Source organism: Sciurus vulgaris (assembly GCF_902686455.1).
Source record: "Sciurus vulgaris genome assembly, chromosome: 2".
Taxonomy (NCBI): domain Eukaryota; kingdom Metazoa; phylum Chordata; class Mammalia; order Rodentia; family Sciuridae; genus Sciurus; species Sciurus vulgaris.
This window is the reverse complement of record NC_136462.1, coordinates 158,519,106-158,535,127: the sequence shown is the minus strand read 5'-3', so window position 1 is coordinate 158,535,127 and position 16,022 is coordinate 158,519,106. Positions and strand designations below refer to the sequence as shown.

At 37.8% G+C, this 16,022-nt stretch overlaps 1 protein-coding gene across 1 annotated transcript in view; it reads right to left on the bottom strand.

Moving 5' to 3' along the window:
- RALGAPA2 (Ral GTPase activating protein catalytic subunit alpha 2) overlaps positions 1–16,022 on the bottom strand; it is a 309,855-nt gene that overhangs the window by 198,665 nt on the left and 95,168 nt on the right. The window contains 5 exon segments of the mRNA XM_079124240.1: positions 3,040–3,277; positions 7,265–7,376; positions 11,281–11,429; positions 13,153–13,290; positions 14,455–14,622. Of these exon segments, the coding sequence (XP_078980366.1) occupies positions 3,040–3,277; positions 7,265–7,376; positions 11,281–11,429; positions 13,153–13,290; positions 14,455–14,622 (805 nt within the window).

The window sequence follows — 16,022 nt, the reverse complement described above, 5'->3', positions numbered from 1 at the left end:
AAACATTCCTGTTGCCAAAATATTTAATCATCTTCAACAGTTTCATGAAATATGTATCTTCACAGCATTCATTTCAATATACAAAAGAAGGTATTAATAAACCTTTCTCAGTACAAAAACAAAGTCAAATGACATTAAACCACAGTTCTCAGGACACTTCAAAAACAAATACTTATAAACCAAAACCCAGAGATCCTGATGTTAGAATAGTACTACATCCTCTAGACTCCAACTGTTCTACAATCCCCTGAGAAATTCATGCCTATAAATTTCAATGTAGATTTGGTCAAATAAATAAAATAATAAAATATATATAATATAAAATCCCATTTTATAAAAAGTTCTAAAACTATACTAACACTACAGATTGTATTGAGATTCAACTCAACTTTTGAGATTCAACTTCTTTTCTCTCATATTGCTCTGGTCAATTATTTCAACGAAAGGTCAAGGATCCAAAAGAAATACAAGAGGAAATGAACGAGAAATTTGAAGAGATTTTTGCATAGGTCTGATGTTGCCAGTGGTTGCAACCTGTCTGTAGCTTATTTCTACACCCAGCTTCCTCTGTCTGTATTTTCTGGTTTCACTAGTCTAGTGTTTATAAGGTAAATGTTTCTATAATGAATACTTAAATTTTTACAATAAATATTAAAGCAGTATAAATTAGAAATATGTACCATGGTTATTACTTAAACAATTTGTTCTGTACTGTTCTGAAAACAGTGTTTTTAAATTGTCTGCCCTCCTAAGTCTCTCTCTTCATGTTTGCACAGTGGAAAGGAAGAGGAATATTGCAGGGTGGTGAGTATAACAGTGAGTGAGTGAGTGAGAGTGAGAGAGAGAGAGAGTATGTGTGTATGTGTGTGTGTGTGTGTGTGTGTGTGTGTGTGTGTGTGTTATAAGGATTTCAGAGGCAGAGAATGTACTTAGTTTGAGAGTTTGAGAAAATACTTCCTATCTCAGCTCTTTACCTCCACCACTTGAAAGGTGCTTTTAGCTAGGTAAACTCTTTCCTGGGCCTAACTCCACTGTGTTAGGAATCCAAGTTCCTGGTTGGAAGCAACTCAATCCTCTCAGGCCCTGGTTTACACAGAGGCCCTCAGAGATATGAAAGAGAACAAAAAGGAAGACAAGGGCCCAAACTTTTGGCTCCCTGACTTACTTCAATCCCAAATCTTTAATCTAACATTTGTTATTTCAGAAATGGATTCTGCTGAGCTCAGACTAGGGAGAAAAAAGGATCTACTGCTAACAATACATTAGAAAAATCAACATGCAACACATTATAAATCTAAACTGAGATTAAACTGTTCCTCTGGAATGGCACAAACTTAAGCTACTTTGTTTTGGCTTCTTACTGCCTTGTTTTACTAACTGGGGCTTTGGCAAGTCACTCTCAGACTGCAATGAAGATATTATAAGAATCAGTCCCCATTAATTACATGTTACATAGTTTACTAATCATTGCAATTGGTTCACACTTCCCCATATCCACATCCTCTGTTGTTCTTTTCCACACTGATGCTGCAGGCTTCATCATGTGATTTATTTTGGTAGCAAAACTGAACAAGCAGAGACTTGAAATGCACTTGAATAATTGAGCTTGCCCCCTTGCTGCTCCCAGAACCTAAACCATTATCTGAACAGTCTGCTATGTAATGAAACATGGTACAGTCACACCTACTGCTTGGCTGACAGCCACCTAACTCCTAGAAGTAGAGCAGTGTAGATATCCCTTGTGCAGCCTAATTCTCTCCAAACACAAGAATGGATCAAGCAAAGACCAAGAGAATAGATGACCAACTGAGTGCTAACCAGATTGAAAATTCATTAAGTCATGTTATATTAAGCAACTAAATTTTGGGGGAAATTATCAGATGCAATTGATACAGTCTAAACTAAGGTTATTGTTGAGTGTAGTCTATTATAAGTCATGTGTCCTCTTTGAAGTAGAGGCTTTGAAGGAGAAATTTCTTCTGTCTTAGGATCCAGCTACATATCACCTAAGTACCTTATGTACTCCAGGATTCTGTATATTGCAACACTGTAAAAATGAAAGTCAAATTCAAGGATGGCCCTTCCCTACCTCCCCAGCAAGCACATGAGGCTCTACAGCATGCATTTTGGCCTTTTAACCATACCTGTAGCTCCTCCCTGCTCATTTTGCCCCTTTCCTTTTGCATTTCATCTACTGTACTATATGCATTTCTATAAGCTGTCTCAAATCTTTACAGAATAAGTTAGAGTACAGATGAAATTAATCCAAAGACCATGTCACAGTCCTTAAGAACTGTAAAGATAGAGGGAGGCCAAATTGTCATTCCCAATTGAAACCCCCACCATATTCTACTACCCTCAGAAACATCTCTAATGGAGATCCTAGGTCTCAAAACTTTTTTTTTTTTTTTTTTTTTTTTTAGTACTAGGGATTTAACCCAGGGACTCATACATGCTAGGCTATATTCCCAGCACTCTGAAACAATTTTTACCCAGAAACAGCAAAGCCAAAAGAGTTTCCCTCAGAAGCATTCAGAATTTCTTCAAAATTTCCTAGGAAGGCAACAGCTGCATCTTAGTAGTGTGTTTTCTTCAGTAGGAAAAATCTTGGCTTTGATTTCAGTCTTTACCTCTTCTTACTTATGTGATCTTGAATGAATCAATCACTGTGAAGTCTATGTACTTCATTTTTTTGGTCTGTGATATAGGGATAATAATAGTATCAACTCTGTAGGGTCATCATGAGGGTGTAGTTAGATTATAGTTCAAAGCATTGGCAATTATTATTGTTAATTTTCAGTATTATCACTGCTACTACTTCTTTCTCATCTTTCTCCTTCTAAAGCCTCTTCACAAATTTGTTGCTCACATTAAGGGAACAGAGTAATATGAGACACAATCTAATGCCATCATTAAAAAGATGTTACATGGCTGGTTTAGTTTATTATGAAATTTCATGTGTTGACTGCTTCAATGTATAAATATACATTCCTCCTGAGTCCCAGAAATTTGGGTGTTACTCTGGGAGAGTGGAAGTACCTTTGCCTCGTTGTTTCTTCTCTTTTTGTTCACTTAATTTATCCAGAGGTAGGTTTGTCATTTCAACTCCATAAACGGTTCTTGCAAGCACTGCTGTCAAAGAGTCCATAATGTTGGCCCATTCACTGATGAGTTCCTCCCATTCCGTGAGGGAGGACAGCACACCAAGAAAGTCATCCCAGAGCTCTCGAGAAATGTACACATAGAGGTTTGCTCGGATCCAAGCCACAATGAGGGTCTAAACAAACCAACAAGAAAAACCAATTGAGGTAAGTATAATTTTAATAAAACATTTTAAGTCACTACTAATAAAGTTTTAAAACAAAAATACTCTTGGATATTGTTTCTAATTTCTAAAAATACATTCAGCAAACTGTAATCAGGATTTGAGTTACTGTGAGGTCACTTATCATTATGAACAAAGCTACTGACCCAGTATTATTCTACAGCAGGGAGTTGGCCCTGACTATAATTAAGGACTGACTATAATTACTCCATTCCTGAGACAGCTCTTTCGCTCACTCTCCAGTGACTACTTCAAACCTCCTCTATCTAAAGTGAATTCAGCCCACTATCTCCTCCCTGATTTTTAGCAGATGGGCTCCCTGAAGACCTCAGAGGAAACAACCCATTAAATCAATCTCAGCCCACAAGACCTATATGCTGCCTGAATTTACCCAGATTAGCCTCCACCTGTGGGTTGTCTTCCAAGAGGAACTCCTGCTCTTCTACATTTTGCCCCCACTTAAGCTCTGGACCTCTTCCTCAGAGTCTTTCTGCTTCTATAACCCCACCTTTCCTTATTTCCAACCTATCTTACTTTCTCAGCTTTAGTCCATCAGTATTTAAATATGCTCCAATTTTTCCTGATCTTAAAGAAAAACAAAACATTTTCCTTGAACCCAGATTCCCCCATAGCTATAGCCCTTTTCCCTCCACTATCAAAGCCAAACTTCTTGAAAGAATGTTTCATACGCAGTCCACCTCCACTTCCTCATCTCTCAGTTAACCGAATGATTCTCTGGCTTTCTCCCTCTCTGCATCTTCACCTTCTGTCTGGGTTCTGGTCTCCATTCCCAATGCTTCAGTTACCCTCTGTATGCTCCAGACTTCTGAATTTCTAAGTCCAGCCCTAATCTCTTTGCTGGTTTCCTGCCTATCCATCTGCTTACTAAAGAGCTCTACTCATATGTCCCACTGGAGCCTACAGCATGGCACACAGTGAAAAGAATTCAGTGTCTTCTACTGAGATTCTCCCAATTCTTCGACCTGCTCTTTGCACATGCTCTTTCTTCTCTATCTTCCCTTAGTTTTGCCTCTTTAATTTCTACTTATTTTTCAGGTCACAACTCAGACTTCTTCTTCCAAGATGATATGCCTGACAAATTATATAAAGATTTTTAAAACAACAACAATTTTTCTTTAACTCAAACATAGGAAAACTTTGAGAAATAGAAATCAGACTATAATTAGGCAGGTCTAGCCTGACAACTTGAAAAATAATATTTAATGTGACCTTTTGCAATATACCTGTTCTTTGTGCTTTAATTCATGTTTATTGCACTTCTTTAAAGGGAAAATGTCAAAGTAGAACTAAAATAGTTAAGTATATTAAAAACAAGATTTTTAAACACTTATTTAAAATCTAATACTAATATGAATATTTTTAAAAACTAAGAACAATGTTAAAGAAAAATTAATATTTTATTAAATATTTTATTATGACTGAAATGCCACAGCCTATTTTTTCATTTTTGTACTCTTATTTTCAAAGACTTCAAGGTCATTACCATAAAAGACATGTAAGCAATAAAATTATTAATATTGATCCAACAGTAAATATTGATCTAATAATAATTGATCTAATATTAGATCAATAAATATAATCTTTTCAAATTGATTTAAAAAAGCAAGTATCTGGCTATTTTAGATAGTCACATGACAAATGAATCATAATCAGCACATTTTAACAAGTATGGCATGAAAATGGTGCCCACTTGACAGTCTGCCCAGTCTTTCCAGACCTTTACCACTTTTCTCCCCTCTTGGATTTTACATAAGGACATGGGAGGCCAGCACATGATCATAAATCCCAAATTAATCTGCTTTGATTCCCATGACAACCTGCAGGGTCAGAAGGAGTCCTCTCCTGACAGTGGGAGATCAGGGGAGAGGACTCTGAAAGGTGAGGTGGTGTGCTCAAGGTCACACAGCCAGGAAGAGGCAGAACTAGGATTAGAAACAAGATCTGTCAAACTCCAAAAGGCCCATCCTTTCTCTACTACTTTATGGTTAATTCTAAATTTAAGCACTCATCTTATCTAATTATTCCCCAAATAAAACAATGACATCAAAAGCATAAATAACCATGGACCCAGGAAATATTCATCAAGGAATATCTGACAAATTTCTCCATTAATGGAGGGGATTTGATTTTTCGAAAAAAGAAAAAAGAAAAAAACCCCACACAACTCTCGAAAAGATTCTTGCTTAATGCTGTAACAAGTTCTCTCTCTAAATCACAACACAATAGATGCCGGGCCAGACAACTGGTAAGCATGAGGCCCAAACACTCACCAGCCTGACACTGGCTTCAGCTCCTATGCACTTGGCAATCTAGGCCCAGGACTGGGAACCTGGGAGTGTGCTGGCAGTGAGATGTTCCCAGAGCAAAGAGAACAGTGTCCATATGTTCAGGCAGACAGCAAAGCAGTGATCAGGACTACTCTCCAGGCAACACAAAGTTGGACACATGCAAAAAAGGAGCATAGGACCACTACACATATCCACAAACTAGGCAAACCAATCAGCAAATGGGATAGAACTCAGGAAACAAACGAGTATGCCAACTAGTTCTATAGCCTCTCATACATTTTTCAACAAGCCAAGATCATTCAATCATATTGAATCATCAAAAATTGATATCAGTAGTCAAGTCCCCTCATGTTATAATGAGAACATTCAAAGAATTAATTTCTTTTTGTCACGCTCACCTATAGGTCCCTATCTGTACTCTATGCATGCTCTTAATATATATCCTCTAAAACCACTTTCAGGTCAAATGCGGAAAGACACTAGTTGCTCCTTCCTGAAATCATCACTCCAGCTCATGACCTACCATGATTCCTCTTAACAAATTATTAAATGTCCAAACTACCCATTGTACCAATACTTTATTTGTGTAAAATGCCCCTTATTTCCAGAGTACTTTCACACTGTTCTCTTTCAGAAATGTTCATAAATTCTATGTACCGCATAAATATCAACAATGCTGCAGTAGGCTACTGCCCTCAGGACACTTCCATTTCACTAGGTATCATCAGATATCTGCCCACTCATGTTCTTGACCCTGCTCTCCATATGAGATGCAAGAAGTACAGACATCTCCTTGGTTCTCTGTTCACACTGAGGGCAGTTTAGCATTCCATTATATTTGAGACTTCACTTCTGCAGTCCTTTCTCCCAAGCCACCCTTATCCTTCTTCCCTGGACCATCACACTGGAAAGCACACGCACTTAATACCATCTACCTAAACCTCACCCCCTTTTCTTTTCCTTCCACAGCAAGACCTCTGGGAAGCCTTGTCTATACTTGCTACTTCCACTTACTAGCTATCATTTTTTCCTCCATCTATGCCACGTGGGCCTCAGAACATTCTTAGAAACCTGCATCTTGACAAAGCCAGTAGTCAACCGGCTGCTTTTCTCTTTCTAGGCATCCAAGGCCCAGGCACACACTGCTTTGGTCCTCCTCACTGCCCACTAGCCATCCGTTCTCAGCATCTTTTGAGTGGCTCCCTCTTCTGGCAACCATGGAGAGGCCCTCTTCTCTCAATGGCATGTATTTTTTCCTTGGGTGCTCGATCCAGTACTGTGGCTTTAAATACAATTGCCCAACACGTGGATGGTTCTCAAGTTTTTATTCCATTCCCATACATCTGTACCTCTCCAAGTCTATCTGATCCACCACCAAGGTTCTGAGTGCTTGCTATCTTCCTAATTTCTACCTTTGAGCAAATCAGGAATTTGATGGCATAGAGGTAGCAAAGTCAGCACTAATTGCAAAGAACAGAACATGACATTTAGGACAAAGATAAGAAGGAATATTTCTAAAAATTCAAAGTAAATTTAATGTTGTTCTTAAAATTCTCTATGATTAAAACTAATTTTCTGTAAAATCTGATTCATTTCTTGCATTTACAGTGTTTTAATAAAAATGACTTACCCTAAATAGTAACCCTGCCAAGCTCTGGGCAAACAAGTCCTTTATTTGTTTATCCTTTGGCTTCTGCATGACAGCTTCTGTTATCCTGAGTAGTATTTGCAACATCTGCTCCCTGGGCCACCCAAAATAAAAGTTCTTATTAATAATCACATCTCCCAAGCACTTTAATTTGTAGATATGAGAAATTCTCTTACGAATTAAATAACATCGATAATCACATATTATACAAGAGTATTAAAAGTCTACATGCCAATTACATTAAAATTTCATTAAAATAAATTATTTTATGTTACAACAGTTCTACAAACATGCCTTCCACATCCACACTAATAGTTAGAATAAAAGAAACATCTTTCTACCCTGATTTTCTCCCACTGCAGAAAGGGAATCAAGATGGTTTTTCTCCAACTATACCAGAGCCTTAAGGGCACTCAGGGTAGCTGTGCCAGTTTGAACTTATGTAGCACTGTTTAATTTCCTATCCATTGTTTTATTTAACCTGGAAGGTCTCCCTATCTATCTTTGTGACAGAATATAAAACTGACTTTCTGGTTGGTTTTTACTCTGGGGCACATGCAGTCAGCACCATAGCACAACTGAGCTTTACAGTCCTCTTGCAAGCAGAAAGGGTAGGGAAAGGCCATGACTGGACACTGATGGACACTGGGCTTTTACCCAAAAGATCCTGACAGTGTACAGTTTAGACAACTGTGGTCACTACATCTCTATTACAATGTGCTAGCATTTTTAGGGTCTCTTGAAGAAGGGGCTTTATGTGAAAGTTCTTGGATATTTCTTTGGACATGGTTAAGTGGTACAGTGCTTGCCTAGCATGTGCAAAGCCCTAGGTTCAACTGCCAGTACTGCAAAAAAAAAAAAAAAAAAAAAAAAACTTGGAAGAGTAGAAAACACTACATAAAACTACTAATTATGACAATCAGAACTAATTATAACCAGAGCTAATTACAGCTAAATTATATTCTTCACATCAAAGTGTCTCCTTGAGTTTTCTTTTCCTGGACTCTGTGGGAACAGAAAACACATTACCTTTTGTATAGAGGGTAGGTCCATTTATTCTCTGAGGGAAATCACTCCGATTTCTGTGAGGGTTTTACACTAACCATTCATTCATCTTTACTACTTTCTCCTTGACCTTACAACTCCTTAGTGATAAAACCAAGAATGGGAAAAGTAATCTAGGTCAGAAAAAGAGATCTCTAAATTATAGTTCCTTGATACTTTTCTCCTATCTCTATGTAACAGGACAGCATTTGCTCTTAACAATATATGATGCTGAATCTCATTAACCTTCTTACAGTACAATACTTCTGGGGATTTATTGCCTTCTTTGTACTGGTCCCATTTGATTTCAGTTATTTATTGGCATACATTCTCACTGAACTCTACTCCACTTGTTTCCTTATTCCTATAGATTGCCTCTAGAAACACATAGAAGGAAGAGTAGTCAGGTCACCTAAGATCTAGGCACATGTGCATTGAATGGGACAGTGACTCTGAAGAGGAGAATCAGGAAAAGAAAAATGGCAGAGCTGGGGACAGCCTGCCACTCAGTAGTCACGGTACCTAGAACCCTGTCACATGGAGGGGAGGGTGGCACCTGGTATCAACACTGCCTGCTCATATCACATGATGCTTAAGACAATGAAAAACATTTCTTTCCACACAAGTAGTTGCAGGCCCATCACGCAGATGTGATGAGAATGTGAGATAGCCCCAATTTCAGATAAACCTTGGTGAAGGAAACTGCTGCTAGAAAGGACAAAACTGATTGAAGCAATGGCTGACAAAGACACAAAATGAGTTCAATTGGGGACCTATGAGAGCTTGGAGAGCCATGGAATTTTCATGCAGAGTCTTCTTGAAGAAAACAGGGGTGAAAAACTATCTACAATTTCAAAAATCTTTCTAACAGAAGAAAGGCACGCAAAGCGACAAGCTGCCGGTCTAAGCCACAGATTGATTCTTTCTATTTCATGAAACACTGAGTGTTCGTCACTCCTCCTCAAAGAAGAAGTACTAGAAGAATGTAATGTGAATAGAAATGTGTGCTCTCCTTGTGTTGGACAGGAGAGTGAAGGTTTTCTGGCATCTTTTATTATTTATTTTATTTCTACCATCTCACACAGGCAGTATTTTTACTCATTCACACATCAGCTATTCACTATTTCAGGACCACTTCTTGGGACTTTCCTGGCTACAGTCCCGGTTTAAGTCACCTTCCACTATGGCCACAGACTTAGGGTTCCACTGCACTATCTGCTCTCCAAGTGGCAACCAGAGAAGCCTTTTTGGAAAGGTAAAATGGACAATGATACATTTTCCTGCTTATTCACAGACATAACCCGAAGTAGCGGCCCTGGCCTGCTCCTCTCATACTCCTTTCCACTCTCCCTCTCCCTTAGACTGCTCCTTCCTTGAATGCACCAGTTTTTATCCCCCACTTTTCCCTCATCTGGGCTTTTGCAATTACCATTGCTTCTATCCTGGAATGGTCCGTCCACAGATTTCCCCATGGCTCCTCCCTCCCTTTACTCAGGACTCTGCTGGGAAAGGCCTTCCAGCATACCTGACCCAAGGTTCTCTGTCTCATTCCTTAGCATCGTGGTTCTTTGTACTTTACTACCTGAGATTTTATGAGTTTGTTATGTCTACGAGTCCTATACATCACTCATCACTGCAGGACTTGTCTATCTAACTCACCACTACATTCTCATAGAAATCCTGTAGTTATTCACTGGATGGAAAGAAAGGAGGCAGGGAGGGAGGGAGAAAGAGAAGGAATGAAGAGAAAAGGGAAGAAAGGGATCATCGGGTACCTAAATATATAAGAAAATCTACACAAAGAGGGTCACTCTCCAAGAAAAATGAAATTGGAATTTACATCTTCAAATCATCATTCTGTTACTTATGATTTTTATAATACTAGTTAACTTTTTGTAGGTCAGGGTTCCTTTAGGTCCACCCTTCCCTCATCTTTGAAAGAAAAGGGCTAGACTTGGTGACCTGAAGCTCCCAATGACTCAGCCCTGCCTCATTTCTATGGTTCCCCGCAAACTACAGAGAGAGACTCCTTTGGGCTCACTCTAGGGCATCCAGAAGACAGACGGGGTGACAGGAGAATTTCTGATGTGGAAAGGTCCACCAGAGCTGACCTACAGTGGCCTCAGGAACCTGTGGGCAGAGGCAGAAGAGCACTTGAGGGAATGTTGACAGACCAGTGGGCAATAAGGACAATGGTCAAGTGATAGGAACACACTCAGGACAGATTTGAGAGGCATTTTAGAGGCAGAATTGAAAGGCTGCCTCTTCAATACACAAAAAGAAAAGGAATTGGAAAGTGACTCCAAGGCTTTCCAGTTTGTTGTTGAGAACACTGAAAACACATCTCAAGATGGGGCAATGGGCACAGGAAAATATCTTATGTTCTACTAACTTTTAGGGATATAATGAACAGGAAAACACCAGCAAAAACAAAGACCAAAAGAAAAAACTTTGTACTTTTAGTGATGGCATTATTTTTTACAACATTATTAAACTAGTTGCTTTGATAATTTATCACTTGAAATAACTGTTTTTCCAAAATAAGTTTAAAACGTCAAGTTGAAGCAATAAAAATCGGTATACAGAGTTTTTGGGTAATTAACCTCTTCAGGACTTATGAAGTATGATATTATAAAGCATGCTTTTCCACAAAACTGTTTGATGACGTTTTAAAATGGAAAAAAAACTACCACTAAGTAATATGACTACTTTTAGTTAAGAGCATTTTTAAATAGAATAATGAAAATAAACAAACTATCAAAGAACTGGGTATTTACCTTCTTCGTAATTCACAGAAACTGTTCCAAAAGACTGATTATCATCTTATTGTTAACTTGGTAACATCATTAAATATCATTAACATTTTAATTACAGTGAAAAACAGAAACAATATATATTACAATATTTTTATATAATATATATTTACAATATATATTAATGTGAAATAAACTTACCATGTTTTTTTATTCATTGTAAGCTCCATTATCATGCGCCTAAAAATAATCAAAATAGCTTTACAAGCATCAACCTGTTCTTTCAAGAGCATGGGAACTTCAGCACATGGTTCCAGCAAGAAGACATTTGCAGCATTTGTCAAAAATACCTTAAAAATCGATAATTTTACATTAGAAAATGTAATTAGCCATATATATGTGAACACATTTTGCCTACAGATAATGATATTAATTTCCTTCTACCATTGAATCACTTTTAGTTATCTGTGTCAGTAAGATAAGCATGATACTAAAATAAACACAAGACATTTTTAGATCACTCTTTAGAATCACTTCAACAGACACCTTTCAAGACCTTTTCCTAGGGGAAAAACTGCCATTACATATAACTGGTATAACTTTAGAAATTTTATGAGTCATAAAAGATTTGAAGACTTCTTTTTGACATCTCCTTAACAAAAAAAGGAAAAACAAGGATCACTGCATTTAGGTGAAAAAAAATTTAGAGTGGAGGGAGGGTAGGAAAAGAGCCTGTGGCCAGACACAGGATAAGGACAGAACTATGTGATTTTTATTGAATCTCCCAGAACATGAACTCCTGCTTCCTGAGGAGCAAGGCCAGCACCACCTAAGAAAGGTGTTGACCTCAAGGAACAGCGGTGTGCCCAGAAACAGACAAAAGCCACATGATCCAGACTGCACATCTTCCAGAAACATGATTTTTTTTAAACTGAAGAAAGATATCATGCAGGACACAAAATTCAAGATAAAAGCAGATTACAAATAAAATAAACATAATGATCAGCTGACTACTCTATACTCTGCTCTAGCCTGTTACCAAAGTTCACTATTCTCTACCAGCAGGATATCTCAGAGGACAAATGTTAGACACACTAACACGGCTCCCATGTAGTGAATTACTGCTTAGAAACACACAGTAAAATGCAGGTGACACTAGTGGCCCATCAATCTCAGATATTCTGAGTTGTCAATCTGCTGATAAGAATGGATCAGCTACATCTATCTAAAGGTATATTCCTTCTTAGGTCTCCTTCATGTGCAACAGTACAAACAATGCTTCTCTGACTCATTAGTGGATGGATTTCAAAATAAATGTACAGATCAAATGATTAAAATTAAAAATATTCCATATCTGGCCTCTACATGGGATGCCCAACTGGAAACAACTATAAACTCAGGTGAGGGGTAGGAAGCAAGGGAACTAGGGAACAGGGGAATGAGAAGTACCTTGTATTTTCACTTATACTCCTAAATAGCCTTCAAGCTGAATGGGACCTTAGAGGGAATCTCCCAATCTTCATTTGTTTAGATGGAAGTCCTGAGAGCTGGCTAAGTTAAATAAGGAGCCTTAACTGCTCTTTCCAATGTTTCCAAATTGGGGGGGGGGGGGGAGATCTACTTCACATACTCATTCAAACAGTCAAAAGTTATTACATTAGTCATTGTTCTTTATAAATATAGGCAAGTTTTAAGAGGAATATTACTTATGAGATTATATATAATAACCAGACGTGGCTTGCAAATTAGCATCCAAGCAACACATAGCTCCAATGTGTTTGGAAGACACTTGTTAAGATTTAAATCTCAGACATTTCACATATACTGTGTAATAACTCCTCTCATAAAACTGCAACCAGTTCTCACATCTTTTTTGATTAGGAAAAAATAACTTTGACAACTGCAGGTGAGAAATTAGGCAGTAAACAGAATAAGAATTTAGGAGCTAAATAGCAAATAGTAGCAGATGGCTAAATATATCGCCACATTTAATATGATATTATTCCTGCTAAACAAAATGCTCAAAATGATTCCTCCAACTGGGGAGGGAGGGTTTTCATGTCCTGGTCATACCTGCAGCATAGCCTGGGCCCCAGCTTTCACATTTGTATTGTCCTCTTCTGTCACACATCCTCTGCTCATGGCACTTGTGAAAGAGTATGTGCGTCCCCAACTGGAAGATCGTTTATGACCAGAATTTTCAGATGAGACCTTCAGAAAATGACAATCCATTAACAAAGTACAAAGAAGCATATGTTTGAGTATTTAATTTCTTTTCTTTCTGAGGTTTTTCTTCTTTTTTCTTTCTTTTTTTTTTTTTTTTTTCCTTCAGTACTGGGGATTTAACCCAGGGCCTTGAGCATACTAGGCAAGTACTGTACCACTGAATTATGCCCCAACTCAACACATTTAATTTCTTACACTCACTGACATTCACAAGAAAACAGGTTCTGAGAGGGCAATTTTTTTTTTTTTTTCTGTTTAGATCTCTATTTGTTCACCACCCTACTTTGAGCACCCCAAATAGTATATAGCTCTTAGTATGTGCTGAAGTATGTTTGTCTAATGCCTGAGGGAGCATCATCTACTCATCAGATAGCATGTGGGATCCGACTGCCTGTATCCCACTAAGAGGGACCCTTGACTGAGCAGGTTAACTGGCTTACTCATTTCAATTTCATGACTAGTCATTAAAATGATTTCACCAATAGAGAAATATCAAAATTATGGAATACAGATATTTAAAAGTAATATGCCTATGGTTAAGAATTTTAAATATTTTAAATTAGTTTCAAAATAGCACTCCAGAAATATAAATATGATTTAAGTTTCTTTTGTATTTCAGGAAGGGTTGTACCTGTGGTTTTAGATTTATCCAACCTCTATTACTTTATCTAATAGGGACTGCAGTCCTCCAGGAGGGTGGCATTCAGTGATCCTTCCTTATGGTGCAGGCAACACTTGCTATTTATTTGGCTAGTCCTTTCAAATGTTTAACATACAATTGCTTCTGGTACAGTCCACTGCACAAGAAAGTCTGATAAAACATTCTAAATTTAGTTCCTCTGAATGCTATTTTTAAAAGTTGAGGAGAAGGCAATGCCTTCTTTAGTCTCACATAGAGACCTGTGAAACACGGACTAACAAAGACACCAGGTGCATATGGCCCAAGTCTGAGGGTTAGGAGAGAGCTGTAATCTAGATCAGAACACACGGGATGTCTCCTTGAGGCACGTCCTCACAGAACTCATCCACTCATCAGACAGCATATGGGATCCAATTTTCTGTATCCCACTAAGAGGAACCCTTGACTGAGCAGGTTTACTTTGCTAAAATATATATAATCCCAACTCAAAGGACAGGTACTAAAATTACCTCCTTGTTGTCAGTCTCTGAAAATCCTAATTTTTCAGCATCTTCTTGGGCAACATCTTTTTTATCTGGTTCCTCCATGAACACAGGTTTGTCCTGCAGGATCCACTTTCTATACACTTGGACTACTTTTCTTGTTACAGCTATTTCACAGGAAGGCAACAAAAATGCCTGAAAGGAAAAAAAGAAAACTCCCTTTACCTACACATGAGGTCAGATTACATAACAGACATTTCCAGTGACCATCATCAATTTCAGAAACAGATTGTAACTATACTACACAAGGTTACACACCTCTGTGTATTCAAGGTATCAGAGAACGGAAGATGTTTCCATAACTAGGCCAGGAAACAATGAAGTTTAAAAATAACTTGTATATTCTGAGTCATATTTCCATAAAAATAACCAAATCATGCCTGTAGAGATTTTTTGATTTTCACAAGCTCAGTAACATCACATTGATGTCTTGATTTGGCCTGGTTTGGAGTACTTACAACACAGAAGTTGGCAACTGCTACAAATCAGGGTTTTGTTTTGATTTTGTTTATTTAATTTTTGCCTTTTCCTTGACTTCTTTTCCTTTCTTCTTAGTCAGCTTTCAACATCAGAATGCCACTAAGGACAGTTGCCTCTAATAATAAGAGCCACTGGCCACTTGTTAGCATTGTGCATACTTATAAGCACGTTTTAGTATTAAATAACCACCTTACATATTTGCACATAAGACTTTTGAATTAATGTGATCAGATTCCAAAAACATAGAATTTAAAGAGGAATGCATTTGTCTTTTAAAGTTTAAGGGCTATTTTTGTATGTAAGGTGGGCAGGAAGGACAGGTACCCCAGGATGACTGCTTTAATGTCACAGATGAGAACACTGAGCCTCAGAGCACTAGATGTATTTTTCCAAGTTTCTAAAGTCAGTAATCCTCAAATTCAGTACCTTATATCAAGTTTCTGAGACTTGTTTTAATACCAATCTTATACAGGCAGATTTCAGTTTAACATGGATGAATGCTATTATGGTTTGGATATGAGCTGCCCCTGCAAAAGCTCATGTTAGCCAACATAGGAATGGTCAGAGGTGACATGATTATGAGAGTTGTAACCTCATCAGTGGACTAATCCATTTGATGGATTAATAATTTGAATGGATTACTGAGTAGTAACTGCAGGCAGGTGGAGCATGATTGGAGGAAGTAGGTCACTGGGAGTATGCACTTAAGGATTATATTTTGTCCCTGGCTCCTTGCTCTATTTCCCAACTACCATGAGTTGAGATGCTTCCCTCCAAGAAGCCCTTCTACCTCAGGCCCAGAGCAATAGAGATGACTAACCATGGACTCAGACCTCTAAATCCATGAGCCCAAGTAAAATTTTTTCCTCTGAGTTGTTCTAGTCAGGTATTTTGGTCACTGCAATAAAAAGTTAAAATACAATATACAATTTATAAATTTCCATGAATGATGGTTACATCATATCAAATACCAGAAGAGAAGAGTTTGTGTTACAATAAGACTACAATATATCAAATATTCTGATGTACAGCTCAAGGAAGATCAACACATACAC